Genomic DNA, 27063 nt, shown 5'->3' on the forward strand with positions numbered 1-27063 from the left:
GCCAGCAGGATAGCTGGCTGTGACCATAATACCCACTATCCCGTGACGAAAACCTTGGTCTGGCGATGAAGGCTGCAAAGACTGCTTGATATTCTGACTCGGGCAGGAAAGACAAGTTCAATAATCCATTGATGAGCGGCCAACCGACGCGCATTTCCGCATCTCATGTGGCGCTCCTTTCCCGTTTGTCTGTGGATGCCCTTCATAGCTGTCGTGAGCTCGGAAACGATTCTGCGTAGTTCGACCGGAGAGGTCGATTATTTGAGTACTGCAGCGCCTTGACACGCCGGGAGGGAATTTCGTTAGCACAGCCATACCTCGTTGCGTAAGAGCAGCGCATAGATCAACCGCAATCGTAGTATTCCATCGAAACGAGGCTAACGAAACAACCCCCCAAGTATCAAGACGCCGTACATGGGCGCTGAGCTGAGACGACTTCCCAACAACTGTGGTTGTTAGACACAGCACGGTCTCTGCAGCAAGTTGTACTGTAGTCTCCTCAATGCTTCTGCGCGGAAGATTGTCAGGCGCGGACCGATCGCGTCATTTCGTATCCAAGCAAGATCTGCATCGGCGAAGTCTTGGCCATCTTTGAAGTTGCCTACATTCGCCTCGCCAAGTGCTTGATTCTCGCCGAGGGGATCGTCTAAAAACGAATCCGTCTTCTTGTTTGGTGCAGCACGAGGAACGAGCTGACGTAGCCCGCGATATCAGGCAGGATGCTGTGGAACTTGCGCGCCGAGAAGTTCGTGCGGTGCCAGTAGTTTGTCGAAGTAGGATCCATCGTGGAAAATGCTCCAGACTACGCTGGTGGTCTCGGGCTTGGCAAGTACCACAAGAACTGGGCGTGCGTTCTTCGGAAGACGTTGTTGATGTATAAAAGACGGTGCATCTTCATATCCCTGCTGCTAGTTTGAAAGAACGTCGACTTCAAGATGATCCCTCCATACACTGCCATTTTGGCGTTAGCCAGCACGACCCTTGCCGCACCAACGTTGTCTGCACGCGAGAACTTCGATGAGTCCTGGGATGACCCATTCATCCCAGAGCCGATCAGCTTCGAGATCCGGAACGCCGGCGCTCAATGCGACTACCAGCTTGTATACGAGCGTTTCTCAGTAGACAACCGGTACTCCATCGACTACATCGCAGAATATGCCGATGGAAGCCAGTACGTGCGCACGGTAGCCAAATCATGCTCGAAGAACTGACAGTCTGCAGGACAAAAGTGAACGGACTTTCCGGAACATTGGCGAGAGACAAGCTCTGGCTTGTAGACGGCCTGGAAGAAGATCGAGCATTTCAAGTCGTGTTCTTCCAGGACATCTGCAGTTCAGGCACGGCACCAAGCTCCTTCCGCGTCAACGCCAGACTAAAAGGCGGCTTTACCTATGAGAAGTAAGATCCTTCATATTGTGCTGTAAGGACTTCGCTGACATGAGTCGCAGCAACTGGACATCTGACAGCTTCGACATCACCGAAGGCAGCCTCCCAGGCAACCCCCAGAACGTCCAAATCTCGTCCGCGGAAGACAGCAGCACGGTGTCTTGGGATGCTGTGCAAGGTGCCAGTGGCTACGTCGCCATTGTCCGATGGCTTGTTGATTCTGAGCTGGGACCAGACTCGATTCCGTTCGTGTGGGCTCGTGAAGTCGGAGCGGATGCCACGTCGTTCACGTATGATCGTGATTTCACGTCTGCGTCGGTGGTTGCGATTGGAGACAATGTGGCTTTCACGCCGTTGGATGTCGCGTATGATGTGACTCCATCATGAATATTGGCTTACCTAGATGATGATCGCTATGCAGCCCGTAGACAAGGCAATTCAAAAGACTGGTCTAGAAGGATTGAAACATCCGTACTCCTATCCTTTCGACTTCTTCAAAGATGGAATGATCTCAGTGTCGTGCCTTGGCGACGAGAGTCATCGATCGATCCGCAATAGATAGCACAAGACCATATCATATGTTTCGAGACGAGATGAGATAGTTTGAATATGCTGGCTGGTCGTGATGATGTTTGATGGAGGCAGCAGAATTGTTGTTCTCGTGAACCACAGTCTCAAACTTGGAAAGGAGGACGCGGCCAGCGCGGCCGAACTCGTGCGAGATCCCTGCTAACGCCGACGGAGAAACACTCAGCTCGACCTACGCGAGTCCGACATGAGGATGAACCACAAGGCAGCCAAATAACGAGCACAGTAAAGAAACAGCTGTAGCAATGGCGTCTAGTGTATATAACGACGAGAAAGCTCACCCTTCAGGGAACGTCCAGAACAGCAGCGACAACGACAGCGATACCAGCAGCATAATCACAATCTCAGACATTGACTTTGATCGCTATACCATAACGACAGAACAAGACTCCTCAGATACCATGTCCATCGCAACAGAGCTGCCAACCTACAGCTCCGTCGCTCCTCAAGACATTCCTGTTTCTGAGAAGCAGGATCACAGCCCGTCTCCAGCAGGACCATGCAAAAACCACACCCCATCTCAAACGCCAGCCATCGACAAACACCTCCAGAATCCCATCAACAGAACATATCTCCTGACGCTCAGCGAGGCAATCGCAGATCTGGCTGATGACAATCACTGCACCAAATGTACAGCCGATACTGTAGTTCGGACCCTGGCAGCTGTTACTAGAGACTTGAAGGCGGCGAAGCAGAGTGGCAGCATGTCAAAGGAGAAGAAGAAAGCTATGAAAAGAGAGTTCAAGGCTTTGGGAAAGGGGATGAAGCAGGATTTCAAGGGGATGAAACAGGAGTTGAAGGCTGTGCAGAAGGGGTTGAAGGATGAGGAGAGGGCGCTGAGGAGTATAGGGGTTTGATGGAGACTTCAACAAAGGTGAAGACAGGCAATGTTGCGGCGTCGTCCCGAGATGGGGCAAATGAGACTCACAAGTCTGCCAATTTCTTTACAATACTTCTTCGAGCGCTTCATGGTGGCTGTCCTTGGTCCAAGTACAGTATTTTCGTCAAACGTCTCTGTGAATTGTCCTGCTGATCAGGTCTTTCTTCTGGTCGACCACGTCGGCTATAGCCAATGCCGTACCTCCAGAAGCGAGCTCTCCCAACTCTTGTAAGCAGATCCCGCTGGAGACAGGCTTATCGGTATAGACCCAGGCCAGATGAAGTAAGCACATACACGGAGGGACTGGTTGCTTCTCGGACGGGTCCAAGAGAGCTGTGCCTGACGACACCACGTGCGCGCGGTAACTTGGCGCGAAGCATTAGCCGACCAGCAATGTGCAGTGTAAGCGACGGTACCAGAACCAGGGTACCAGACCGCTAATTTTCATCAATCTTCCCGGCAGTGGTCGGCAGCTGCACATCATTTGGTTTCTGCAGGGTAGAGGAGCCGAGACGTGAGATTTAGGTCATGCATGACGCCCACTGACAATGCTCGCTCAGGACCTCCGTCTGCGGCGAGAACCGGTTGAATGCAGTGTTGCATTTTCTTTGTGAAGATGAGAGCAGGATGTGCTCAGAGTCTGTTGTGGTGCCCACTTGTTGTGTGGTGGTAGTTCGGAAAGACTGTCGAGGAATTACACTTTGGCCTAGAGAGAGCGTCATAGCCCGAAAAGCAGGGTCATGCGGTAAGCGTGCATCCAGACTCGGGACTCTCGACTGCTGTCCCGCGACCAGATGGTGAACGTAGGTGGCCTTTTGCCGTGCTGCGGAACAGCAGCTGTGCAGGCGTGAAGGGTGTGTTCTGCGTTGCGCCTATCATCAGTGTACCCTGTCACTCCTGTGTATACCCATCTCGAACACAACAAACTGCATAGATTCACAAGCTGGAGGTGAAGATTGGCGGTCTTGGTCTTGCACGTTTTAAGCACGATCCAAAAGACGTCATTAGCAGCGTGGAAAGACCCCTGGAAAATCAGCTACCACTGTGCACCTTCACTCACGCGACTCACCAACACGCCGCCCGGTCCTGGATTCCCTGCGAGTTGCGCAGCTTGCCACCCTCTCAGCCTCACCTACACAAAGAAACACACCACCGGACCGCCCTCTATCGTCGTCCTCGCCGCCCATCGTTGCCCTACACATACATTCCAGTCGCTGACGTCACACCACCAAACCGCAGCCACCCACGCCCTAGCCCATTCTCGCTCGCACCTCGACCATGGACAACCAGAATAGACGATATGGTAGCATGCGCACCTGAGCGGCCTGAGGCGCGTGCGACGTCCTACACACATAATCCATCTCACCACACACATACCTCGTGTCGCCGCCGCCACATACAGACCCACCTCACCGCCATGACCGAGACCGCCATGGCCACCTCGCCGCGACATCACTCGCAGCAGTCCCGCTCCCAGCAGCGCCCGAGCACCACCCCCTCGCAACCTCCCGCTATGACACCCTTCCTATCACCGAGGCGACCAAGCCCCCAACGACGATCGAATGGCCAGTCCACCCCGTCGCCGAGCTACTTTGGCTTCCAGGTCGACGGGAGCTCGATGCTGAGCGACTCACCACAACATGCCAAAAGCAACTGGAGTCCGCCCTCTAGTACCGTACGGTCCACAGCGGCAATGTCGCCCAGTGTGGTCCCGCTGGATCAGCGACCCGAGTTCGAGGCCTTCCGCAGGCAGTCGGAGGGCAAGTCGTTCGCTTTAGGCCGTCTGAACAACTTCAAGATGAGTCCGCCTAGCATCAGGCCCAAACAAGGTCGGTCGAGCAGTGGACAGTCGCAACAGTCGCCGAAACAACAGACACAGCCCAGAGACATACCATCCGCATCACATCGTGCGGCACTGGACCCATCGACCGCAGAGCTCTCGAGGTCGCCAAAGCGCGTGCTGTCGCCAGGATCGACTACGGAGGCCAACCGAAAAGGGTCGCCTCCTCTGGACCTGAACTCAGCTGAGGCTAGAGAAAACAAGGCCGAGTATGACAGTCAACCTCGATTTAAGCTACCTCTCGGTGCGCTGAATGGATCATACAATGCGCAGAAGGCACGAGCAGAGACACTGCCAGCGACCAAAGATACTGACTCCCAAGTGTTCGCCACGCCACAGCATGTCATGACTCTCATCAATTCGAAAGGAGACGATATTCTGCTTCTGGATCTTCGGGTATCAACTCAGTATGCCATGTCACATATCAGCGGCGCACTCAACTTGTGCATACCAACAACATTGTTGAAGCGACCATCCTTCAACGTGCAGAAATTGGCCGATACATTTAAGGATAACGAGCAACGAAGCCGGTTTGAGAATTGGCAAAACAGCAGCTATATCATCGTATATGACTCAAGCTCGGCCGTGATGAAAGACGCCACGGTATGCTTGAATACTATCAAGAAGTTCCGGTCCGAAGGCTACGAAGGCAGCTTGTACATTATCCGTGGCGGCTTCAGCGAATTCGCTAAGCGCTTTCCACAGTACATCGAGGATGGTGTGGACGCGAACTCGACAGCTGGTGTTGAGGGCGATGGACCAGAAGTCGCGCCCGTAGTCGGTGGGTGCCCAATGCCAGGTACTGACAAGCCGGCGAACCCTTTCTTCGGAAATATCCGACAGAACATGGACCTCATCGGTGGCGTTGGCCAAATGGCGCTTAAGCATCCGGCCAAGGAGACCAGATCCGCCGAGAATGAATACCCATCCTGGCTGAAAGACGCTGCAAACGAACGTGATCAGGGCAAGAAGGTCTCCAACAAGTTCGAAGCTATCGAGAGGCGGGAGAAGAAGCGCATGGAGGACGCTCTATCAGGGAAAGTGTCCTGGGGTGCTACGCCAAAGACGCCGTCCGTACAAGAAAAGGTTCAGATCGCAGGTCTTGAGAAGGGCAACAAGAACAGGTACAACAATATCTGGCCGTTCGAGCACTCTCGTGTCAGACTGCAAAACGTGCCCAGTCACGGGTGCGACTATTTCAATGCCAATCACATCAAGGCTACTTGGAGCAATAAGCGATACATTTCGACGCAAGCACCTATACCCGCCACCTTCAACGACTTCTGGAATGTTGTCTGGCAACAGGATGTCCGAGTTATAGTCATGCTTACTGCAGAGAAGGAAGGCGCGCAAGTGAAAGCGCACAACTACTGGGACCAAAAGCGATACGGACCATTACACATTGACTTTCTGTCGGAGAAGCGTGCATCGCTCGAGCCTGAGCGCATTCACAAGCACCAAAAGCGGCCTTCTGCAATGAAACGCCACTCTACACAGTCAAAAAACCCGCAAGTGCCACTGGCGCCGGTGGACTCCAAGGAAGATAAGTCTGGTGAGCAGCCATACGTGACTGTCCGGAAGTTCACAGTCAGTCACGATAAGTTTCCCTTCGAGCCCATGCGTGAGATCACACAACTTCAGTACTCGAGCTGGCCAGATTTCGGCGCTCCGGCACATCCTGCGCACCTACTTGGCTTGGTAGAGCAATGCGATGCAGTGGTACGAACAACTACGAGAAAACAACCCGCCGAGCCCGAACCAACCAGCGTGAGACCTATATTGGTGCATTGCAGTGCTGGATGCGGCCGGACAGGAACATTTTGTACTGTCGATTCCGTCATCGACATGCTCAAGCGCCAACGCATCTCCCGTGACAAGCGCGATACATTGCCCATGGACATCGATAAGAAGAGCCCGCCACGAACTTTTAAGGAGAGTGGTGGTGACTTCTTCGCATCGCACTTCCGCGAGAGCGATGATAGCCTCGATGGAGACTGGGTACTGAGAGACGACCACGACTTGGTCGAGAAGACTGTCGAAGACTTCCGACATCAGAGATTGAGCATGGTGCAGAGCTTGAGGCAGTACGTGCTGTGCTATGAAAGTGTGATGGAATGGATTGTGGAGCAGAGGCTCGAAGCCAAAGAAAGGTCAGGGTAGGAATTGCCATTCTTATGAAGCGATTGGTGTTGCGGTTGTGTTCTGGGATATCATCCTGGCGGATGAGCATGTGCATTGGGATCGATGGGTTTGGTGTTTTCAGGGCCTGGTGGTCGTGTGGTAGATCATTACAGCTTTTTCTCGGACCTGTGGATATATGGTACAATGCATAGCGTGCTATCATGGGCAGGTTCGGACTTGGCCATTTGTCATCGCCTGGAAGGTCATGTCTCGGATCTGAGGTGTGCGTCTGCAGGGCAGAATCTAATCTCCAGGTTGATATGCAGGTCATCATCCCGAGGGAGCACAAGTCGGTGCTTGGCAACGACTTCACGTCATGGTCGTCGCTGACCTCAGCTTTTGGGCTACATCTGGGAAGAACAACACCCTGACACCAACCCGAGTTTCCTTTGCAATATTCACGCAAGGCTGACCACTACCTCTTCAGCTCCACAATCATCGAAATAACATTCACACTCACAAGCTAAAACCCGAACAAGCTGGCCATCATCTACCACAAGCGAACCATCAACTCGCCACCTTCAATACCAAGATGTTCAACCTCATCCCCATCATCCTCTATTTGACCGGTACTCTCGCAACACCGACCTCCTCACACCCGTCAAACTCAGCTCCACACCTCGAGAAATCTCACGCTCGACCAATCGAAACTTACACCGCTCGAGAAGTCATCACAAAGTTAAACTTAACTGCCAACCCCGAGGGCGGATACTTGGTTCAGAGCTTTGAAGACCCCCTCAAATCCTCCAACCGCTCCGTCAGCACAGCAATCTACTACCTCCTCGAAGGCTCCACAGGAGACAGCTTATGGCACAAAGTCGACGCGGCAGAAGTGTGGCATTACTACGCTGGCGCGCCATTGACGCTCTCGCTGAGTTGGGATAACGGGACGGCGACGAGATATGCGTGTCTAGGACAGGAGATTTTCGAGGGGCAACGTCCGCAGGTAGTGGTGGGGAGGGATGAGTGGCAGAGGGCGAGGAGTGAGGGGGAGTGGACGCTTGTTGGGACTACTGGTGAGTGGAGTTTATGTGTGAGGGGTGGGAGGGGTTGGGTTGCTAACATGGAGGCTAGTTGCGCCGGGGTTTACGGAGAGTGGGACTGTGATTAGGGAGGCTGGGTGGGAGCCTTGGGGAGCTTGAGTATGAGTTGCTAGAGTGGGAGGAATGCTCATGAGCGAGTCATTATGATACAGGAATATTATAGAGAGCAACAACGTCAAATGAATGTTTTCTGACCTAGCCATCTTCGCATGAAGGCAGCAGTTCTCCACAGGCATGCTCCAACACCAGCTCGTACGAATCCAGAGAAACGTCTGCGAATGCACCCACCGGCCAGCACGTACGCCCAACTAGCGACCTCTCAGGCCTAGAGTAGCCGGCATCTGTACGGACACCTCAATAACCCTCTTCGCCACCCTCAACCAGAACTGGTCAATACCGCGTCCCACGCCGAATCTTCCGCGGCCCAGGAGTCCCAGGCACTGAACGCGAGACCGGGTCGTACATTGCACGCGGTGGCGTGAAGGACAGTTCATCAGCGAAGCCCTCTATCGACTCTGTAGACCCGGACCCGTCATCCAGGTCGTTTGGCTGGTCGTCGCGCAGCTCGATCAGCGCGAGGTCGACAAGCTTGGCATAGGTGCCAACATGCTCGAACTCTTCGAGTGTCTCCATCTCGCGCACTCGCGCGATGATTGCATCAGTGTCGTCATCGAGGCTGGCCTTTTTGAGAACGAGGTATTCGATATCGTCGTCGTCTTCTCCTTCTCCTTCCCCCTTTTCTGCGGGAAAGGCTCGAAGATCAAAGAGTCTCTGCAAGTCCGCTCCTTGGGCCTCGAGGTTACGCGAACTTGGTGCTGAGGGAACAGCTTCAGACTCGTCCGGGGGTTTGGGCACTTCAATGACCATATAGTTGGCCAGGGTTGTGTACAACACGTCTTTCAGCTGATCAAGAGCCTCCTCGACACCATCGTGCTCGCGATCACGCTCGAGAATGTTGGCAGCTGTTCGCAGTAGGCGCCATGCATCTCTAACGCTTTCCGAGGCATCTGGACGTGCCGAACTCTCCGCGGACACTCCCTTTGGAGCCTCGTCAGGCTCGACATCCGGCGTCGCTCCTTCCCGGCTACCTGGTCTGTCGGATCCAGGCGACTTCTCTCCTGGACTATCCTGTGAAGATTTAGGCGAAGCGGATCTGCTTGGCGGAAGGTCGTTCGGCTTGTCTAGAGGTCCTTTGCCGTGACGCTCATACTTCTCCTTCAGCCAGTCCTGGAGTTCTGGCAGTTTTCCACTTCTGCCTTTCCTGCCGAAGTACGTGCACCATCTTCGCGCCTGGTCATAGTTGATGTCGTCGAACGTGCCAATGTACTGCTGCAGATCTAGTGGAGCAGAGGAAGTTTCCACTTGTGCTGACTTCTTGCCCTTGGTGGTCTTGGGAGTTGGTGCTGGTTTGGTGCGCTTGGCAGGTGGCTGCCTGCCAGTGGAGGCACGTCTTTTTCCCATCTTATTAACAGCCTTTCCTTCTGATTGAATGGAGATGTTGCGAAGGGGAAGGACTTTGGTAACATTCAGCAAGAACAGCATGATGCTCAGACATGCAGCCTGCTTTCTGAGACATTGCTCGCCGCTTTGTCTGGTGTCCGCATGCGGCGAGCAGGAGTCCAGCATCAACAACAATGAACTTTCTGCGTCATAATGCAGCCATCTTGAAGTCAGTCAGCGACGAGACAGTGGAGTCATGAAATCCTGTTGACAAAGCATGGGTCATGAATGACCGGAAGGAAACGTGGACGACGGTTTGTTCACGGTGTGCGTGAGACTAGTCGGTCCATGGTAATACCATTCTACGAAAGACCCCTCAAGAGGTCTACTCAGGTCTCAATCAACTCGTAGAGCTCGTCGAGATCTTCGTCATCGAACTTATCGTTACTGGGAATAGAAATGATCTCCTGCTCTTCCTGATCATCCTCCTCCGGCCCATCTACTTCTTCCTCCTCTCCTTCTCCTGTCGGCGCTTCTCCCTCATCATCGACTTCCTCAATGCTTCGAGGCGGTATCACAGGCGAGTTACTCAACGGATCGGCACCCACAGAGCCAAATCGCCCAGCCTGTATCCTCAGACTTGAACGTCTCGGTGGTGAAGGCGCGTCCAGGTCAACAGAGCCATAGCGAGCACCACCAGTAAGAGGCAGACGACGACCAGGATCTCCGGCTGACGATGTTCGCCTTTTTGGGAAGGCTTTTAGTGGTGGATAGGTCAGCGCTAGGCGATCCAACTCTCTGTCAGCACGGCCCAGTATATTGATGATGCTGTCAAGACGATCGTCCTCTTCGGCCGACAACCAGCCAGCGATGTCCATCACCTGACCCTGCAATAGTCTGAGCCTCACGGGATCGATGCGAGGTATGGTCCGGAAGTGTGCGGGTCTAGCAGTGGATTTTGCCGCTGAGGACTTGCTCACTCGTGCTCCGCTCTTGGTCTGTTGTGGAGCGCTGGAGTTCTTCTTATCATCTTGCTCGAGAGCTTCGATGAGATTGGCCTTGTTGATCTTCGCTGGCCTGGGCACACCACGTCTCCCGAGCTCTCCAACGAGGTCCTCATTTTTCTTGCCCTGGTAGTCGCCCGCAGCAATGTCCTGGGCATCCACCTGTGTTTTCGCAGTCGTACGGGTAGCTTGTGGTGCTGGATTGTTCTTGGTTCTGGTCATCTTCACGACTAACCCGAGGCTGGTGCGGTTCAAGCTGTCTTTCTTCAACTTGGCATGTCATTTCTCGATGGGTGCTTTTCCCCAGCGAAAGATTTTGTGGTTCCTTTGTTCGAACCATCACCGCACCTGAAAGACCGCATCCGGACACCTGCACAGACTATAGTTCCATGACGCACAAGGAATGACGCACCACCGAGAAAGGTGACGTTTCAATTCGGCAGATCATTGGTGTCTCTGCAACAGACTATCTCACTATATACATGTAGCAGCTATGCGACTCATGCTGGTGACCACGGTGACTGTGGGTTGTCCGGTGATAGCGGATCCGGAGCAATCTCGTGCATTGCACTATAGGCTTCCCTCAGCAGGTCAAGGAGATGGTCCAACGCTGGATCCTCCTCAACACGAGCAAGGTTTCTCACACTTTCAAGCATTTTCTTGAGCTCAAGTATGCGATAGTGGGAGCCTCTGGCGAGTACTCGCGTGGATTTTCGACCTTCGGGTACGTACTTGATTCTTGGTCCTTTTCCACTTGTTGTTGAGGTGTTCTTTCCGGGTGGTTTCATTGTTCCTGATGCTGGTCGAGACGTCTTGCCTCCTTTGGTCGGCTGGTTGGCAGGTCTTGAACCATTGCCTGATCCTGGCGCTGCATCTATCCCCTCATCTCCAGACTCCGGTGGCTCTGCGTTGCTCTCGATTGTGCCTGCAATAGTCTTCGAGCCCGCCATAATGCTGTTGAAGACGTCCAATGAACACTTCACGGCTTGCAACGTAAGCTCCGGGCAGCTTGAGCTCTTTGCAGTACTCTTTTGCTTGATCGAAGGTAACACTGGTAAAGTCCCCGGTGTAGTCTTCCAGGCGAAGGCGTGGCCCTTGGAGCTTGAGCTTTGAAATTTTTGTTGGACCATCTGAAGCCACCGACTGGCTTGCTGTGCGCCTTGGTGGCATGGCAGATGATTCTAGAATTAGTGTTCAGACTCAGAGTTTGTTGACAGTTGTCAACATTTCCTCAGCCACTCTGTATGGTGTCTACTGGTTCAAAGCGACAAGATGTCACTACTCATTGTTAGAATCTACCGGATGCGGAAAATATACGAACCAAAGTAGCCATCAACAAAGGATAACAGGATCGGGAGGTAGCACGATTGATGATGGTGTTGCTGATGGTACTTGCTTCACGGCGGATGGTAGTGAGGCTACAGTATCACGACCGACCAAAGTTCAACCTGCTTCAAACCACACTCTCTATCATATCCCCACCTTATGTCAGACAAATTCATCGTCGCTGATGACCGGGATGATCAATCCGTCCACTTCTTCATCATAGTCGACGTTTGGAACGTTTTCGATGCCAGTGATAGCCGTCGCAGTCGTAGGGCCGGCAAGAGATGGCCGACCGAGCCGCCGTCTTGCCCCTGAGATGGAACTCCCTCCGCCAGCTGTCTCAAGTTCCGTATCTGAATCATTGCCGTCAATGATATCTTGCTCAGGTGCACGGGCTGGCGGAACATCTGTTGCAGTCGGCACCGTCGGTATGCTTTTGGGCTTGGAGAGAACAGGGGCCTTGTCCTTCCCAGTCTTGGATGGACTGTTTGCAGGAGTCGTAAGATTTGAGAGAGGACCCGGCCCGAAAACCTCTTCGTCTTCGTCGTGCTTTCGCAAGACCTTCGCCATGTTGCCTTTAGTCTGAGGATCTGGGAGTGGAAGCCCACGCTGTTCCAACTCCCTCAATAGCTTCCAGTCTTTCCAAGTACGATAGTCTCCAATATTCCTCTCGGCGCCTTTCTTGGGCAAGCTGTCAGGATCGATCCATACACCATGATATAGAACAAACCCATAAGGGGCCATGTTGTTGATAGGTAGTGCGTTGTCGACGATTGTTATAACGCAGCCGTAATGATGTGATACTGGAAGCTGTGTTAGAATGTGACTCCACCAACTGCGTGGTGCGTAGTGCCTTTGTAGTGCTCGAACGCCGGAAAGGGGCACAAAGAATTCATCCTAGAGGGTTGATCCAACCTTCCTCATAGTGACTGGCTTCCTTGCAATGGGTCTTCCAAACTCAGTGGACAGATGAATGCTTGTCATGCCTGGTAGACTTTGACGTAGCCTCAGGAGCTCTACTGCCATTACGACGAGTCAAACCTATGCACACAAACGCGAGAGTAGTTCCAATGCTTTAGAAATGATGGTGTTCATCGTTTCATGATTACACAGAGCTGCAAAATGCAGTGACTGACTATACCTTTACCTTCTTCGCCGGCTTAGAAGTCGATTCATCCGCTTGCTTTCTCTTGGGTTTTGGTGCGGTCTGCTGGGTCTTAGCATCTGGCTGCGCGACCTTCTTACCGCCGCGAGCCCGCTTGCTTGAGGCGTTGCTAGCAACGGGAGGTTCAGAGTCTCCCTGCTGGGCGACCGATGATTGCGGGTTCTTTTCCGCAGAATCCTTAGCGTTAACTTCATCCTGTCCCTCGGCATCATCTTGCTTATTCTTCTCACCAGCAGGACCTCCAGATGGACCTTCTTCGCCACCCTCATCGTCGTCTTGCCCACCAGTTGGGCCTCCTGATGGGCCTTCGCCTCCATTATTATCGTCATCTTCCTCATCAGCTGGGCCTCCAGATGGACCTTCGCCGCCATTTCCATCGTCGTCTTCATCACCATCACCTCCACCATCTTCGACTCCAGGCTCAATGTCCCGCTCTTCGCTGTCGCGAGGACTGTAGAGCCCATCGAGCTGAGGCCACCAAGCAATGTCCAGGTCATGCCTAATGTCACGCTTGCCTTTGGCACGGGCTTCTTGGCGTAGCTTCCATACCTCTGCAGCAGTCTTGTCAGGCCTGTGTTCATATGTACTGTTGAACCTCCATTCGCCCGGTCCTCGAGGCACGAAACCGATCCCAGGATTGACCACTGGCCGAGTGAAGATTGTGCCTTCCTGAAGCCTAACTTCTTCCATATCCCATGCTTTCCAGACGATGTCGATATTGGCGGTAGGATCCGGTCGATCGGGGAAATATCTTGCCAAGTTCGTTCGCAACAAGAGCACATCCTTTACGCTTGGCTTGAGATTATCTTCAAACCCATAATCTCTTTCTCCGCCCAGCTGTTGGTGCGCCGTCGCTTCCGCGCTCGCCGAAGCATACTCCCACCCTCCTAGAGTTGATCTTTGAGTCCTGTACTCTTCAGGAACGTCTTCTGGAGGGTTCTGGCCCGTCAGAGTAGCCGCCAGCGTGTTTCTGCGCAGTTGGTCTGCGAGGCGAAACTTGGCCAGTTCCTCTTTGCGATTTCTTGACAGTGCCATGCGCACCTGATTGTAGTCTTCGAGTTGAACACGAGTCACTCCGCCAAGCTTATCTCGCTCTTCACGTAGCTCCTTGTCGGACAGGCCATCCGGGTTGTTCCGGATCGCACGTAGACGATTGTAATCGTCCGTCTGCTGTGCACTCATAGCCCCTGCCGGAGCATTGAGTTCGGTCGGCTTCACAGTGCCCTTCTTAGTAGTCGTGACTTTGGGCGGTTTGGAACCGGTGTTAGCTTTGGTCGTCGTCGCCTTCTTTTGGTTCCCTTTGACCACGTCCTCCTTTACGTCACGGGGCGGTTGCTTCCTCGGTGCCTCCTTCGGTGCCTCTTCCCTAGTCCCATCACCACCAGCAACGGGTAACGGACGATCAGCGGGCACAGATGCAGCTTTATTCTTAGCTTCTTGTAGTCGATACGCGTTGACTATATCCTCGAAGGAGAGACCTAACTTGTCCGTGATTGCATCCACGCATTTGTCTTTGGTACTCTGGATTTTCACGCCGTGGAATCGACATATCAACTTTACCTCCGTGGCCAGGGGCTTCCGCTTTTGATACGTATCGAACGGAACATCCGCATCGCCGTTTTGTGCTGGAGCTGCGTCACCTTCGGTAGCTTCTTCAGTGCTAGCGGCAGCTTCGGTTCCAGGGACGTTGTCCTCAAGAACCCCTTCTTCCGGTGCACGATCCTCGAGGTTCCCGTCCTCGATGGCATCGCCTTGGGCTTCTAAGGCCTTTTGTGTCTTCTTGGGGATGCGCTTTGGTCTCCCCGTGCCTTGAACGTCGTTGCTGTCGTTCAGCTCATCTGGCTCATCACCTGCTTCAGCCGGGTCCGGGCCATCTGGCTTTGTCGCCTCGACGGGTGCCTTGGTTCCCTTGCCGGGTGGTTTGGTCGGCTTGCCGGGTGCCTTGGATCCCTTGGGCGGCATTCTGTGTGTAGCGCGGACTTGCTGTCCGGGAAACTGGTATGTGTTGAGACTAGAAGATGACGATTGTAAGCAGGATCTTGGGAAGCGGCGTCAGAAACATGAGCGCTGGTGACTTTGTGGTCGCAGGTCTTTGTGCAGTCACCTTTGCCGGATGCGGCGATTACTCGATAAGTAGAACAATGACCAAAGCCGATGCGAAAGCCTTTGCGAAGAATGAACAACGCCGATCGTGCGATGAGACCACCTGTGGTGAGATTGAGGAGCCAAAGTCAGGATTGATGTCAAGTGATCATTCGCCACATTAGGAAGTCATAGGAGCAGGGATCAATGCTGTGATTCACTTCAATTGTCTGGAGCGGCCGGAAGCTATTTCATACTGTAGTAGCAAGGCCTCAAAAAGGACCCTTGTAAGGACACCTCAAGCATCACGTTGTGCCCAGAAAATCAATGGCCTCTGCGCTTTGCGACAGAGCGTTGCGATCTCGTCGGTCCTCGTGTGTCGGCGCTATGTCACATTCGCGACCTTTGCGGCCAGCGCAAGCTTGGCGGTTCCGGGTGTCGTTCAAAGCTGTGAGCCGATCACATCGTCCATCGTCGTGTGGTACAGCGGCTCCGATATAAATGTCTACAGATCGTCGAAAGCCAGCACCCACGCCGGCATTGGTGGATGGTGTAGATGGACGCAACAGTGCTTAATCATTTCTGCGCCCGGCCCCCCCCTTGCCGAAATGCACTTTCAGTACCTGAGGCACAATGCACTGAAGATGCTCAACGACAGCACCCGGGCCTTCCTTAACCTGAAGACCATGTGGGATGGCGTACGTGGCAATATCGGGTCGGACCTTCCTGGCTATCGTCTGGATCTCGGCGGCTTGCTCAGATGTCCACATTGATGCACAAAACTACGTCGAGAGTCAGTTGAGCGTATGCGTACAACGATGTATCGCTGGAGCGTACGAGGATGTCCGGCTTGTACTGTTGCACGGCAGGCTCGACGTCTTCAATTCCCGGGGGATCGTCAGCCACAACGTCGACTGCCGGAATACATTGTCCAATGCTCACTCTCAACGTTCGTGACATGCAAGATGGTGTATTCGTCCTTCAATGCTTCGACCAGACGCCCCACCAAACGATAAGCTCTCTCTGGCGCCGTGTTGACAGTGACGAGCTTGTACGGCCCTTGAGGTTGCATCGAGACGGCCGTGTCGTGGGTTCAGATCGTTCGCACTGCTGTCACTTCGTGTCTTTCATTGTGTTGTTGACTGCTGGCGGGGAAGTACAAGTATTTGAGGCCGAGGCCCGTCAGAGGTCAGACCGCTCGGAAGCAAGCCCCGCGCGAGGAGCTTTTCATCGAAACGCCGGAGCTGGACGCTGAGAACGCCTGCATCGGCATCCTTGCGGCAGCTTTACCGGCAATGGCGCTCCATCGGATACAGAAGAACTGCTGAAAAGTGCAAGTCCGATGGCGAGCAGATGGGAAGGAGGCCGTTCTCGTAAGACCGAAAGCTCGGCTCAGAGCGGAGTTGTCATTGCCGGGTGGAGAACCCGGTCCAGACCTCACCTCATCGACGGCGTGATTGACGACGACGACATGGAGGACTTTGGTCGTTCAAAGAATTGCTTATATCAACAGCCGATATCAACAAGACCACCACGGTGCAAGAAGTGCTCAAGAAAGATTCCTCGTCCGGCGAGTGCGACACATCAACATCGACTTCGACTAGCGCCATGCCTGCCACCGCCAACGGAACCACCAATGGACATGTCGACGAAGACCTGGCAACAGCTTTCCGGAAACATCTACCGGACTTGACATCACCACGCTTCACGACCTCCAAGGAACAGACTCCTTACGAGTACTCAGAAGCCTTCCAGAAAACCCACCACCCACCATGGCTCTACAACCTGACCGAAACCTGGAAAGAACTCCTCAAAGAGCCCTACAAAGGCGTAACCAACGACGGAACCGTCCGCCCAAACCTCTACAAAAACGAAGACTTGGGCGTCAACACCGCACAAATCACCGCCGCCGTAAACACAACCCTCTCCCTCCTCACCCCCTCCCAAGCCACCCAGCTGCGCTACCCCCTCGCCTCTAAAGAATGGCGCTGCTGGTCCAACCCAGAATTCCTCCTGCGCCCCTTCGGCCTCCGCCTCGAAGGCCTTTCCGACGATCTCGCCCAATCCATCCTCTCCATCCTCTCCGCCACCTTCCCACCCGAAGGCTACGCCAAAGCGCTCGCCGCCATGCGCATCAACCACTTCCTCGGCGACCTCTGTTCCGTGCCACAACTAATGAACCAATACTCCTACAACTTCCTCCTCTTCGGCTCGCCCTCATCCACCGAAGCGTGGGGCTGGTCGTTGTATGGCCATCACTTATGTCTGTCCGTCTTTTTGAAAGGTGGGGATATCATCATATCGCCAACTTTCACGGGCGCGGAGCCGAATCTGATCGATGCGGGGCCCTGGAAGGGGACGGCGATATTGCACAAGGAAGGGGAGTTGGGGTTGAAGTTGATGCAGAGTTTATCGCAAGGGGAGCAGAAGACGGCGCAGATTTTCAAGTTGATGCGGGATCCGGGGATGTTGCAGAGTGGGGATTTGAAGGTTGATCGGTGGAATCAGGATGATCAACGGCATCTTTGTGGTGCGTTTAGGGATAATCGGGTGGTGCCTTATGAAGGTGTCAAAGTGTCCACCATGACTTCGGAACAGCAGGATCTGGTTCTGGAGATTGCGGAGGAGTTCTTGCTGTATCATCCTCATAAGGCGAGGCAGAGGAGGAAGGAGCAGATCAAGGAGCATTTTGAGGAGACTTACTTCAGCTGGATCGGTGGGTATGGCGATGATGATGCCTTTTACTATCGGGTGCAGAGCCCGGTGATAATCTTTGAGTTTGATCATCATTCGGGGGTGTTTTTGACGAATACAGAGCCTGCAAAGTATCATACGCATACGATCGTGAGGATGCCGAATCAGGGTGATTACGGGCAGGCGTGGAGAAAGCCGGAAGAGAGAGTGCCGTAGATATAGTTAGAATACTGGCCGTGATGCACATACACTCATCATGTCATCTCTCGTGATCCTCGATCTGACCCATAGCAGCACCATCATTTTCCGAGGTGCTATGTCTCCACGACTTGATTCATCAGTTGTTTGGAGTACCTTCGAGATTCTCTGCCACGCTCTGCTTCATAGACTTGTACCCGTCCTGGCCATACCACTTGCGCAGCAGCTCCGCACCAAGCTCGTTCGGGACTTTGCTGAGATCGCGGCCTTCGTTCTCTGGTGCCTTGGCGGTGGTTGTGTTGCTCGGTCGTAGCTCCTTGACGAGCTCGATGATGTCAGTCCAGTTGAAGGGTACGTTGAAGGCAAAGATGCGCTCCTCCTGGAGGCTTGAGTCCAATGCTGCTGCGATGACGTGGAGTCGGGCATCGTCGATGACATCGATCATGTATTCTGTTGAAATAGTTAGTATTGTAATATGCAAGTCTTGACAGAGTCTGCAACGTACGTGGAGCCGATCCAGGCACATCGCCCTTGAGGATCGAGAGCACAGCGCCGCCTGTTGCACCAGGTGATGAGAGGATCTTTCCCATGTTGAAGTTTGGCAACACGGCATTGCCGACAAAGCCCGGTGCCTCCTCGGCGAGGTACTTCCAGAATGCTTTCTCTGCTTCGGTCTTGGAGGCAGCGTACACAGGGAAGGCACGATCTTGATTATATGGTGGTGGCGCCCAAGCGATGTCCAGAGCCTCCTGATCCCAGTCGTCCGCAGTGTAAGTGATCTCCTTGCCAGGATGTGGCAAGCACACAGCGGTGGAGCTTGAAGTGTAGACGAAACGCTTGATGGTGCCGGCTTGCTTCGCAGACTTGAGGATGGATAGCACACCGGCGACAGTAGGCTTCACCACCTTGTTGGGGTCCGTTCCGAAAGTGGTATCGCTGGCCACATGAATGACCGCGTCCACGCCTGGTACTGCCTGGTCGAAAGCGCCGTCATGCTCGAAGTTCTCGACAACGACTGTGGTGTAGTCGGGATTGTTGTTGTAGGTCTTCTTGGTGGCGTCACACTTCTCTTGGGTGCGGGCGGTACCGCGGACCTTGTAGCCTGCCTGGAGGGCCTCGTTTACAACATGCGAGGCAATGTAGCCAGAAGCGCCTGTGACAAGGATGAGTGAGCCTTTCGGGAGTGCTGTGGCTTGGCCGGTCAGCTTGGCAGCGATGTTCTTGATGGCCTCCATCTTGTGAGTGGAACGCGAGTGTGTTGGATGGTTACAATGTGGGAGTGAAGTCGAGATTGCCTAGACGAAGCGCAGAGAGGTGGGTCCCTTGCCTCGTGGAACCTGGAAGCTGCAAGCCTGCTCCTTCTCTTGCAATGACGTTGAGGTCGAACTTTAGGCAAGAAGCAATCAATACCTTGCGGCCGCGTTCTACGGCATAAGATCATGCTCTTGCACGCATACATGTAACATGACATGTGATCAACGGCCCTCGATCGATGCTTTACTCGCCAAGATGCAGCTTTCGCAACGAAGAGAAAGGGAGTGTTACGACGCGAGAAAGGTTGGATGGTTGACAGGGATCACTGCTGAGTCAGCCGCCAGTACAATGTTTCTTACACCTACATTAGACTATACGTACATGTAACATCGAGGTGACCTCAGCAAGTACCATCGGCGGCTCCCATGGTGTAATGCCTCCATATCACAGTGATGGCAGTCCACTGACTGCCTGAACCTGTCGCTGCGAGGTAAGATTGCGAGGATAGCGATCGCAAATCTACTCTGCTGGCAAGCATTGGAAGACCGCAAAGGGGTGCCATCATCGTCAGATACCGCTAGGAGAGCGCTGATCGTCGACATCACGATATACTCAGCCCACGGGCCCCTTCTGAATCCGAGGTGTAACCTTCATCCGTTTCTGTTGGGCTTTTCGACCAGGATCATTTCGCAGATCTGTCACTACTACGACTCTCCGCAACACTTAGCCTGAGGGACCGAAAAGGGAAGCAACAAGAGCACACTTCAGTAGTTTCTCATTGATCGATGATCGATGCTCAATGGCAGGCCAAAATCCCGCCCAAACACGACGATAATCAGGATCGTCGCCGTGGTGCCACATCTTCTAATCAGTAGTGCCAACGAAGCCAACATTGCCACATGGAAACCTTGCGGCTCATATGGAATCTGTACGCCGACCGAATGTCAAGGCCGACTAGCTGGACACGATCAGCGTGGTACGTGTATGTCTTTCACGCCTTTCGATGTGGTCTCCAGCTCTCTCTTCAGTCCTTCACTTCTTCATGTCCCTATCCTCGCAATTAGGAAGACTTGCTGCCATCTTTCATTGAATCTTAGCTTAATCTACTGTATTTCCATTATCATCATCCAGCGTGGCGCACCACCACTACGACCCATCTGCCCTGCTCCCAGCGCAGGGAGCCTCCAAAGTCAAGCCAGCCTTACCACGATGCAGTTCTGGAAGCCCAAAGACAAGCCATCCGAACTTGAAGCAACCGAGATACCTGAGCGTAGCTTCCACCGGCTAGGGTCACACACTAATAATACACAAAACGACTTCTTGCAACCTGTGACCAACCTCGAAGATGCCGAGTCAAGACAACCAAGCCAGTTTTCGCAAATCGAGCTGACCGAGATCACGGATGTCGCGCCGAACGAAGCATCCATGTCCACGTTCGAGGATGATGATGAGGTCAAACGACGCAGTGTTGATAGAGCGCTGCATAGCAAACCTGTTGCGACTTTCTTGGCTTGGTTTGCGCTTTGCGTGTGCTGCAGGCGGAAGGGCTGAGGGGGCGAAGTCATTGGCAGACGACGGAAGAGGTGGAGCTGGTGATGCGCCAGAGGGAGATGTCATGCTGGCCGTCGCGTGCAGGCCTCTTGACCTGCGACGTGTCTTGGAAGCAGAGCGACCTCGCCGGAAGCGTGACCATGTTCTCGATGCGGCGGACAAACTGTTCGATTGTGCTGGCCAGCACATGGATGCTCCATGACCTACGACGTGTCTTGTTGGATCGATGGCCTATTTGGGAGCATGGCCATCTGTTGCACACTCGTGCTTCTCACAGCCAGCACAGCACCGAGCGATATAACTCTCCCCAAGTCGATTTGGATTCTTGCTCCAAACCTCAACGACCAACCCATCGTCCAAGGATCACAGCTCTTTTGTTGAGACCTACAAGACCACTCCACATCTTTGTCAACCATAACAACTCTTTCACAGCACCAACTTTGACCACTTGCGACCATAGTCAACGACAATGACGCCTAAGGCTCTGCTGCTCATGCTTAGCACCCTGCTGATCGCAGACTCGATCTCGGCCGCTCCTACTCTGGAACAACGAGGCAATAACCCCAGCAAGTCCGACCGACTGTCACAGACTACTTGCACCGTAGCACGAGAAGGAGGGGGCTGGCTACGCTATCAAATCTGGATAGCTATGCCTCTGCAACAGGGTCATTGCCGTACAGCACCCAAGACGATGAAAGATGCCGGCTGGCAATTTCTCGTCAAGAAATGCATCCCACAGAGGGAAGATATGTCGCTTGATGTTGTGCTCCGAGCAAGACAGCACCAAAGTGATGCCAATGGTATCAACAAGGCCTTGCACGATGTCTGGGCGGGTAGCGACTTCAACTGTCCCCCGCCTCCGCCGAAGCTCATCCTCACGCCAAGCGACCTGGACAATGGAGGAGGCGAACCCAAGTCTGTGGTCGTCGATGGCGGGCTGTTATCGCCACAATGGCAGCCCGAGGGAGGATCGGCTGCTCCTACTTTGGAAGAGCGAGGCAACTCTCCCAGTAAGCCCAAGCCGAAGTCGAAGACGTCCTGCTCCGCGACCCAAGAACCCAGTGGCAAGACTTTCTACACCACCTTGATAGCCGTGCCCAAGGCAGCAAAACACTGCGGCGACGCACGAGACATCATGTGGAACCTTGGCTGGGACTTCACACTGGCAGAATGCAAAGAGAAACGCCGTGACAAGTCAGCGCTAGTGAAGTTCAGGGCCGAGAAGCGCCCTGGGAACACTGATGTGGACATCAACCAGGCATTGAACTCGATCTGGAAGAAGGCCAACTTCAAGTGTCCGCCACCTCGTCCAGCGCCAGAAGTGGTGTCTAAACCCAAGAAACTAAGGGGACCACACGCCGGGCCGGAAGAGCCTCATATACCGCAGATCGCTGGACCGGAGATCGTTGTCACGCCTCCGTCGCCTCAGGCTCCCAGAGCTGGCAATACTGTTGCAACGGGCGCTACTGAAAACCTGCACGACAGGTGGAGAAGCAAGGAGGAGAAGCAAAGGCTGAAGCAGGAGGAGTTGAAGAGGGCTCAGCAGGGAAAAGGCGGCCCATCACAAGATCAAGGATCGAAAGCCTCACTGCCGCCTATGCTGCCTCGATCCGATGTCGCACCCTCCTCTGGTAATGTCCCGGAAGCTGGGAGCTCAAGCGCGAATACCAGGAAGAGCTACAGGGCCGAATGCATAGTCACCGAAGACGCGGACGGCAATTCTGCCACGTATATCCTCAAGACCACCATTCCCATGCAATCACAGCACGCCGAGACAGCTCGGAAGAACCTTGCGACGGTGAGTCAAGTCACGTGCTGCATGATACGTAGCAACCATTCGCGTGTATACTAATGCTGTTACTTGCAGGCCGGATTTGCGACCACCGTATGGCGCGCCAAGAAGATACGTATCACGGAGAATGTCCAGCTCTTGTTCCAGACAGAGGCTGGCTTCTCAGCGGGTATCAATGATGGGATGCTTTAGCGTGCATGTGGCCCGGTGTGGACTTGGGGGTGAATTGTCAGCTTTCGAAGCGGAAGGATCAGAGTGATCAGGTCTGAGCTACTGTTGCGGAGCCCATCCTATTGAAACTTGTATCATGCGTTGGAGACACCATGAAGCGATCCTTTCTGATTCATGCCTACAGTATTGACATTTTGCACACCTACTCCCTTGCTACGCGTCCCACCCCAAACCAACCGGGCTCCCACCATCAGGATAATAAAAAATAGCAACAGCAATGATACAATACCACCCCACACACATACACCCCTCCAAATAATTCGCCTCGCCCCCTCGGATCAAAAAATTAACCACCAGCACGCTCAGGAAGAAAACAATCGTCTCGAAGAGCTGAAAGTGCAGCGAGAGCGGCTTATCCATCGCCCACGCCAACAACACGAGCAAAGGCGTCACGAAAAGCGCGATCTGCAGACCACTTCCGAGGTCCACTAGAAGTGCTAGGTTCATCTTGCCCTTGTACGATACTACCACGGCTGTAACGTGTTCCGCGGCGTTACTGACGATGGGGAGCAGGATGAGACCCATGAAGGTTTTCGTAATAGGTGTAGACTCCACGACATCTTCGATGCTGTCGACTAGGAATTCTGCGCAGAAACCGACTAAGATGACTGAGATGACCATACAAGTCAGCGCACCCTGGGGACCGAGCGTGTGCTCTTCCTGTTCAGTTGCTTTCGCTTGGGCATAATCCGGCGCGGCTTCCTGGGCAGCGGTATCGGCGTCTTCGTCGTCGTCGGGATCGTCGTCGCTGAAGAGGTTGGAGTGTGTTTTGAGCTGGAATACCAGGTATACAATGTAGAGTGCGATTAGGATGACAGCGGTGGCGCGGGAGACGTCTAGGATCTCTACTGTGTCGCCGTCGGCTGAGTTGCGGAGGGTAGAGTAAAGTACTGCTGGGACGATTAAAGCAGATGAGGCCAGGGTCTGTAGCGAGGACATGACGGATGCTACTGTTGGATCGTAGCGTGATGCTCCCTGGCCGATGCCGCCGGCGATGAAGCAGCATCCTAGAACCTATAATAACGTCCTTCAGTAAAGGTATGAGACATGCTGTTCTGAAATGTTTCACTCACCAACAAAATATTAACCAACACACTCCCCAAAATACTCGCCTGCACCAGTCTAAACTCATCCTTCATCAACGCAATAACACTCACAATCAACTCAATCGCATTCCCAAACGTCGCATTCAGCAACCCGCCAACCGACGGCCCCACCGTCGCCGCCAATTCCTCCGTCGCGAACGATAATAACGCCGCCAAGGGAATAATGGCCAGGAAGTTCAGGCAGAACGTTGCCATGGCTGGGAGTTCAGCTACGCCGGATATGAGCCCGATGGGCACGAAGATGAGGAGGACGTTGATGTAGTTGCTGCGGAGGATGGACCATGTTGTTTGGATGAAGCGTTTGGGCCAGGATGAGGGTGAGGTGTTGCTGTTGTTGTTGTTGTTCGTAGGGAGGATGTTGTGGATGTGGGATTGGGCGTGGTTTAGGAGAGATGTGTGTTCGTTTTGTTGGCTGCGTGCGTTGTTGAGGTAGGCCTCCTGGCCGTTGCGAGGTCGCCGACGGATGAGGTTGTTGAATTTCGTTCTTACACTGGATGCCGACATGTCTATGAAATCCTGTGGGTAGTTCCCCCGAAGATGTTGATATCGAAGTCGTTGTCGAGATGAGACGAGGACACGGAGTATACACCGCTACGTACCTGTGATGCTAGCATAAAGCTTGTACCATCGTGCATTGAAAAAGGAACACGAAGCAACCTCGAAGGCGTGAACCACATGCACAAGACGCGATGCCGTCATGCCGCGGGTCTGATATGCACGACATGAAGTCTATTTGTCCAGCACGTGCCGAGGCGTGTATATCATCCGCTCGTTCGAAGATTTTCTGCGATGATGGTGTTTGCATTCACGATGTGATAGGCCATGTCAGCGATCTCAAACCAAGCTTCAAGCAGCCTTGGACGCAGGACTGAAAGCGAGCTGCACCCAAGAATCGAGGTAGGTCTTGTTTTGTGTCAGGCTCCTATCTTCGTGCCGTTGTGTGTATCGATCAAATAATGAGGCTCATGTTCATGGTGGCGTAGTAGCGTATCTTATGCTACTGTGTCTCCCGTGTTGCGCCGACATGACTGATCGAAGTCTGCCTTCGTTGTGCTGTCGCTACGGTATTAGACCATGCTGTAGAGTGGCTATGCCATCTTTCCCTGCCTATCTCGTGCTCTTCGCAACCGATTCCGCTGGTGTCGGAGTTGCGAGCTTCGTTGCGGCCGGTCGTGCAATGGTGCGGGAGGAGGCGTAGGACTGCGAGCTAGATGGACGTTGGTAAGTGCGACTCTCAAGATGGAGTGAAAGACTCACAACGATCGCATTTGGACCTTGGGCCCAGCCCTTCTGACGAGAGCGTCAATGCACTCTTTGCCGAGGAAACAGTATTTGCACATGTTGGGTTGGTGGTGTGATAGACCGTGATGGATGTCCTTGGTGGTTGCAGTGGAGCAAGACGATGGTGGAGGTGGAAGGCGTTGGTCCGTGCGCTCTGATGAGATCTACATACACTTCCAACTTGCCTCGGACTTTCACCTCTTGACATACCTCTTCTTGCTAGCACATCATTGCCTAGAAAAGCATTGTATAGAGTGCTACCGTGGACCTGCGTTGGAGACCCTGGAGCCACGCTTCGTTGATCATAAGCTGTTGCGTGACTTCCATGACTGAGTTGTCCAGCCTGCGAGGCCGGATCTCCATTGCCGCTCCTACAGTTCAATGCTGCTTCTGAGTTCGACTTTCCCATAGATCGCCCATGATCGGAGACGCATCTACTGTATCGAAAGTCTGGCTCCGATACACCAGTCTTGGCAGCATAAGGCCAGCCCAAGGATCAGATGGCGTGCTTAGAAATGTCCTTTCCTGGTGGCCTATCACATATGGAGGCTTTCTGGTTGGTATACTTTCCTAATCCAGGATTCCGAGTAGCACGAGAGTGGGCCTGCTGCTCAACGATAGGGACATCGTGATTTCACGGCATTCTGAACTTTACATTATGCTCAATACCACCTCCACGTCTGCTTCGCACTGTTCCAGATCAATTAGACCACTTCCAAAGGGCGATATTATGACGCGGGAACCCATCGTCGAGCAACGAGACGAAGCGGGCCATTGTACACGAAGCCGCAGATCTTGAGCACAAATGCGGCGCCGGCGCAGCATTGGATCTGCTCAAGTTCTCCCATGGCCTCCAACGCGAACGCGATCCCGAGCTGGACAAACGTCTTGGACGAAAAATCGACCGTTGGGTCATGCCACTGATCTGCAACGTCTACTTTTCCTCCAGGACATCGACAAAACAGCCACCTCCTATGGAAGCGTCACCAGTCTCCAAGAGTCCGCAAATTTGCATGGCAATCAGTTCAACTGGGTCGCATCGATCTTCTTCTTCTTCGGCCAGCTGGCATTCGAGTTTCCGACGATCTGACTCATACAGCTCTTTCCTTTCACCAAGCACGTTGCCTTCAACATGACTATCGCCATGAAGACAAACCAACGACTCTTCGCCTGCATCGCCGGGCCATCGTCGGAGCAATTCTCATGGCGACCACAAACTCAATCCTCGCCTTGATCGGCTACTACCTACCCGGCGGCATTCTCATCGGCTGGACGACAATCTCCGGCCTACAAGCCTCGAATGTTGCAGGTAGCACCAAGAAAATCACCGTGGCGTGTGTAGGCCCCATCGTCTACACTATCGGCAACATCATCTCGTCGCAGACGTTCCAGGCGAAGGATGCGCCGAAGTACTTGCCTGCCAAAATCTCGATTGTGATCTTGTACCTTCTTATCATGATTGATTTCCTTGTTATGCGATGGGTCTTTGTACAGAGGAGCAAGTTGCGAGATCAAGCGAGGAGCGAGTTGGGTGAGGCGTGTAAGGTTGGGGAGAATCATGAGTCTCTGGATCAGACGGATCTTGAAAATAGGGAACTTCGGTATGCGCTGTGGCATGCTATCTCTTCTACAGACCCTCGGGTGCTGCTTGTACGAGTGTTGCTGTACTGCATAAACATTCTTAGTGCCTCAGGTCCCATTGATGACGCAACAACCGGATGCAAGCTTAAGGCGAAGCGCCTGAGAAGATGGTATGTGAAATCGAGCTGAGTGATCAGTCGTAGCAACATTGATCGTGGCCAATCTGACGGTTCCAGGTTACGTACATCTGATGTGCAGGTATTTAGCCTACACTGTGTTGTCGTCATCCCAGCTTCTCTGCACATCTCTTGGTGATCTCAGACCATGCCGATGTCTCCACCACTGTGCCTGCTCAAGACATCCTGTCGCTGCCCAAAGAGCAAACCCCAAAGAGAAAAAGAATCTAGGAAAGGGGGCAACATCAAAAACACCTCGGATCC

General features: G+C 53.5%; 17 protein-coding genes across 17 annotated transcripts; 8 read left to right on the forward strand and 9 right to left on the reverse strand.

Annotated features, from left to right (window-relative positions):
• Positions 1 to 935: 935 nt before the first annotated feature.
• CLAFUR5_09894 (uncharacterized protein) lies at positions 936 to 1773 on the forward strand (the record flags this gene model as incomplete). Its single annotated transcript, XM_047909042.1, has 3 exons — positions 936 to 1171; positions 1222 to 1398; positions 1449 to 1773. 3 exons carry the CDS (start codon positions 936 to 938, stop codon positions 1771 to 1773), a joined length of 738 nt encoding a protein of 245 aa, XP_047764819.1.
• Positions 1774 to 2219: 446 nt separating this feature from the next.
• CLAFUR5_09895 (uncharacterized protein) lies at positions 2220 to 2831 on the forward strand (the record flags this gene model as incomplete). Its single annotated transcript, XM_047909043.1, has 1 exon — positions 2220 to 2831. The coding sequence occupies one exon, from the start codon at positions 2220 to 2222 to the stop codon at positions 2829 to 2831; it is 612 nt and encodes a 203-aa protein (XP_047764820.1).
• Positions 2832 to 4271: 1440 nt separating this feature from the next.
• Positions 4272 to 6854, forward strand: CLAFUR5_09896 (Tyrosine-protein phosphatase non-receptor type 6; the record flags this gene model as incomplete). The annotated part of the gene is made up of 1 exon (XM_047909044.1): positions 4272 to 6854. One exon carries the CDS (start codon positions 4272 to 4274, stop codon positions 6852 to 6854), a length of 2583 nt encoding a protein of 860 aa, XP_047764121.1.
• Positions 6855 to 7407: 553 nt separating this feature from the next.
• Positions 7408 to 8017, forward strand: CLAFUR5_09897 (uncharacterized protein; the record flags this gene model as incomplete). Its single annotated transcript, XM_047909045.1, has 2 exons — positions 7408 to 7891; positions 7950 to 8017. The coding sequence occupies 2 exons, from the start codon at positions 7408 to 7410 to the stop codon at positions 8015 to 8017; spliced, it is 552 nt and encodes a 183-aa protein (XP_047764684.1).
• Positions 8018 to 8308: 291 nt separating this feature from the next.
• CLAFUR5_09898 (uncharacterized protein) lies at positions 8309 to 9460 on the reverse strand (the record flags this gene model as incomplete). The annotated part of the gene is made up of 1 exon (XM_047909046.1): positions 8309 to 9460. The coding sequence occupies one exon, from the start codon at positions 9458 to 9460 to the stop codon at positions 8309 to 8311; it is 1152 nt and encodes a 383-aa protein (XP_047764614.1).
• Positions 9461 to 9747: 287 nt separating this feature from the next.
• CLAFUR5_09899 (uncharacterized protein) lies at positions 9748 to 10584 on the reverse strand (the record flags this gene model as incomplete). The annotated part of the gene is made up of 1 exon (XM_047909047.1): positions 9748 to 10584. The coding sequence occupies one exon, from the start codon at positions 10582 to 10584 to the stop codon at positions 9748 to 9750; it is 837 nt and encodes a 278-aa protein (XP_047764615.1).
• A 278-nt stretch (positions 10585 to 10862) lies between these two features.
• Positions 10863 to 11492, reverse strand: CLAFUR5_09900 (uncharacterized protein; the record flags this gene model as incomplete). The annotated part of the gene is made up of 1 exon (XM_047909048.1): positions 10863 to 11492. The coding sequence occupies one exon, from the start codon at positions 11490 to 11492 to the stop codon at positions 10863 to 10865; it is 630 nt and encodes a 209-aa protein (XP_047764224.1).
• A 358-nt stretch (positions 11493 to 11850) lies between these two features.
• On the reverse strand, positions 11851 to 12432 carry CLAFUR5_09901 (uncharacterized protein; the record flags this gene model as incomplete). The annotated part of the gene is made up of 1 exon (XM_047909049.1): positions 11851 to 12432. One exon carries the CDS (start codon positions 12430 to 12432, stop codon positions 11851 to 11853), a length of 582 nt encoding a protein of 193 aa, XP_047764101.1.
• Positions 12433 to 12823: 391 nt separating this feature from the next.
• On the reverse strand, positions 12824 to 14815 carry CLAFUR5_09902 (uncharacterized protein; the record flags this gene model as incomplete). Its single annotated transcript, XM_047909050.1, has 1 exon — positions 12824 to 14815. The coding sequence occupies one exon, from the start codon at positions 14813 to 14815 to the stop codon at positions 12824 to 12826; it is 1992 nt and encodes a 663-aa protein (XP_047764225.1).
• A 692-nt stretch (positions 14816 to 15507) lies between these two features.
• On the reverse strand, positions 15508 to 16007 carry CLAFUR5_09903 (uncharacterized protein; the record flags this gene model as incomplete). Its single annotated transcript, XM_047909051.1, has 3 exons — positions 15508 to 15717; positions 15773 to 15821; positions 15877 to 16007. 3 exons carry the CDS (start codon positions 16005 to 16007, stop codon positions 15508 to 15510), a joined length of 390 nt encoding a protein of 129 aa, XP_047764226.1.
• A 536-nt stretch (positions 16008 to 16543) lies between these two features.
• On the forward strand, positions 16544 to 17845 carry CLAFUR5_09904 (uncharacterized protein; the record flags this gene model as incomplete). The annotated part of the gene is made up of 1 exon (XM_047909052.1): positions 16544 to 17845. One exon carries the CDS (start codon positions 16544 to 16546, stop codon positions 17843 to 17845), a length of 1302 nt encoding a protein of 433 aa, XP_047764102.1.
• A 121-nt stretch (positions 17846 to 17966) lies between these two features.
• CLAFUR5_09905 (Aldehyde reductase 2) lies at positions 17967 to 19062 on the reverse strand (the record flags this gene model as incomplete). Its single annotated transcript, XM_047909053.1, has 2 exons — positions 17967 to 18277; positions 18333 to 19062. 2 exons carry the CDS (start codon positions 19060 to 19062, stop codon positions 17967 to 17969), a joined length of 1041 nt encoding a protein of 346 aa, XP_047764103.1.
• A 1228-nt stretch (positions 19063 to 20290) lies between these two features.
• CLAFUR5_09906 (uncharacterized protein) lies at positions 20291 to 20632 on the forward strand (the record flags this gene model as incomplete). The annotated part of the gene is made up of 1 exon (XM_047909054.1): positions 20291 to 20632. One exon carries the CDS (start codon positions 20291 to 20293, stop codon positions 20630 to 20632), a length of 342 nt encoding a protein of 113 aa, XP_047764104.1.
• A 469-nt stretch (positions 20633 to 21101) lies between these two features.
• Positions 21102 to 22616, forward strand: CLAFUR5_09907 (uncharacterized protein; the record flags this gene model as incomplete). The annotated part of the gene is made up of 2 exons (XM_047909055.1): positions 21102 to 22430; positions 22500 to 22616. 2 exons carry the CDS (start codon positions 21102 to 21104, stop codon positions 22614 to 22616), a joined length of 1446 nt encoding a protein of 481 aa, XP_047764105.1.
• Positions 22617 to 22808: 192 nt separating this feature from the next.
• Positions 22809 to 24265, reverse strand: CLAFUR5_09908 (Vacuolar calcium ion transporter; the record flags this gene model as incomplete). The annotated part of the gene is made up of 2 exons (XM_047909056.1): positions 22809 to 23669; positions 23729 to 24265. 2 exons carry the CDS (start codon positions 24263 to 24265, stop codon positions 22809 to 22811), a joined length of 1398 nt encoding a protein of 465 aa, XP_047764391.1.
• A 603-nt stretch (positions 24266 to 24868) lies between these two features.
• On the reverse strand, positions 24869 to 25101 carry CLAFUR5_09909 (uncharacterized protein; the record flags this gene model as incomplete). Its single annotated transcript, XM_047909057.1, has 2 exons — positions 24869 to 24968; positions 25019 to 25101. The coding sequence occupies 2 exons, from the start codon at positions 25099 to 25101 to the stop codon at positions 24869 to 24871; spliced, it is 183 nt and encodes a 60-aa protein (XP_047764392.1).
• Positions 25102 to 26245: 1144 nt separating this feature from the next.
• CLAFUR5_09910 (uncharacterized protein) lies at positions 26246 to 26812 on the forward strand (the record flags this gene model as incomplete). The annotated part of the gene is made up of 1 exon (XM_047909058.1): positions 26246 to 26812. One exon carries the CDS (start codon positions 26246 to 26248, stop codon positions 26810 to 26812), a length of 567 nt encoding a protein of 188 aa, XP_047763937.1.
• Positions 26813 to 27063: the final 251 nt, after the last annotated feature.

This window comes from Fulvia fulva, chromosome 7 (genome assembly GCF_020509005.1).
Source record: "Fulvia fulva chromosome 7, complete sequence".
Lineage (NCBI taxonomy): Eukaryota > Fungi > Ascomycota > Dothideomycetes > Mycosphaerellales > Mycosphaerellaceae > Fulvia > Fulvia fulva.